At 65.0% G+C, this 768-nt stretch overlaps 2 protein-coding genes across 2 annotated transcripts in view; one reads left to right on the plus strand and one right to left on the minus strand.

The window, feature by feature from the left end:
* Nucleotides 1-115: 115 nt before the first annotated feature.
* H696_04059 (hypothetical protein) lies at nucleotides 116-370 on the plus strand (the record flags this gene model as incomplete). The annotated part of the gene is made up of 1 exon (XM_009497933.1): nucleotides 116-370. The coding sequence occupies one exon, from the start codon at nucleotides 116-118 to the stop codon at nucleotides 368-370; it is 255 nt and encodes an 84-aa protein (XP_009496208.1).
* Nucleotides 371-629: 259 nt separating this feature from the next.
* Nucleotides 630-768, minus strand: part of H696_04060 (hypothetical protein) — a gene marked incomplete at both ends in the record, with an annotated part of 3582 nt that continues 3443 nt past the window's right edge. Inside the window, one exon of the mRNA XM_009497934.1 lies at nucleotides 630-683. Within this exon, the coding sequence (XP_009496209.1) occupies nucleotides 630-683 (54 nt within the window). The remainder of the gene's footprint in view (nucleotides 684-768) is intronic.

The raw sequence follows: 768 nt of genomic DNA on the forward strand, positions 1-768 counted from the left end.
CCCGCAGGACCCCTCGGACCCGACCCACAAGACCGCCTTCAACTTCATGATGAAGGCCCCCCCGGGCGCGGCCTCCGGCGACAAGATCTCCGTGCATGTCCACGAGTTCGGCGACATGCGCAACTTCGCCTTCTCCTCCCCGGGCAATTACTTCGACCCCTACCTCACCGACGACTGCACCTACAACCACCACGGGGACTTCGGCACCACGCTCATCTACAACTCCTCCGGCCAGATCCCGGGCGAGACTGACAAACTCTGGTCCATCCACCGCCTGCTTGTCCCGGCCAACGGCGACTCCTACTTCCGCCTGAGGTGCGAACATGGATTTCAACTGCTCATGACCCCCCCCCCCCCCCCGGAAGAATGAACAACCAGCGTGGCCTCCCCGGGGGCGTGTTCCACCCCTTCGCCAACCCCCCTCACCTTCCGCCGGAGGACACTCGCGCCAATCACAACAACCTGAGATCCCAAATCCAGATCTCCCTGCAGACGCCGGCCAGTGATGCTGGGTCCGCTGGTTCCCCTGCCTCGCAGGGGGTGCACCCGCCGGGCTCGGCCCTGCACACACACGCCCATGCGCATGGGGCCCTGCTCCTGTCGCAGCAGCCCACCGCCACCGGCCAACTTCAGCAATTGGCCACCGTCCAGTCGGACATCCAGGTGGCCCTCGAGCCGAAGAACTACATCCAGCAACACTTCCAGCAGCAGCAGCTCCAGCAGCTCCAGCTCCAGCAACAGCAGCAGCAGCAGCAGCAGCAGCAGCAG

The sequence above is a fragment of the Fonticula alba genome (assembly GCF_000388065.1).
Source record: "Fonticula alba strain ATCC 38817 unplaced genomic scaffold supercont2.6, whole genome shotgun sequence".
In the NCBI taxonomy this organism is placed as follows: domain Eukaryota; order Rotosphaerida; family Fonticulaceae; genus Fonticula; species Fonticula alba.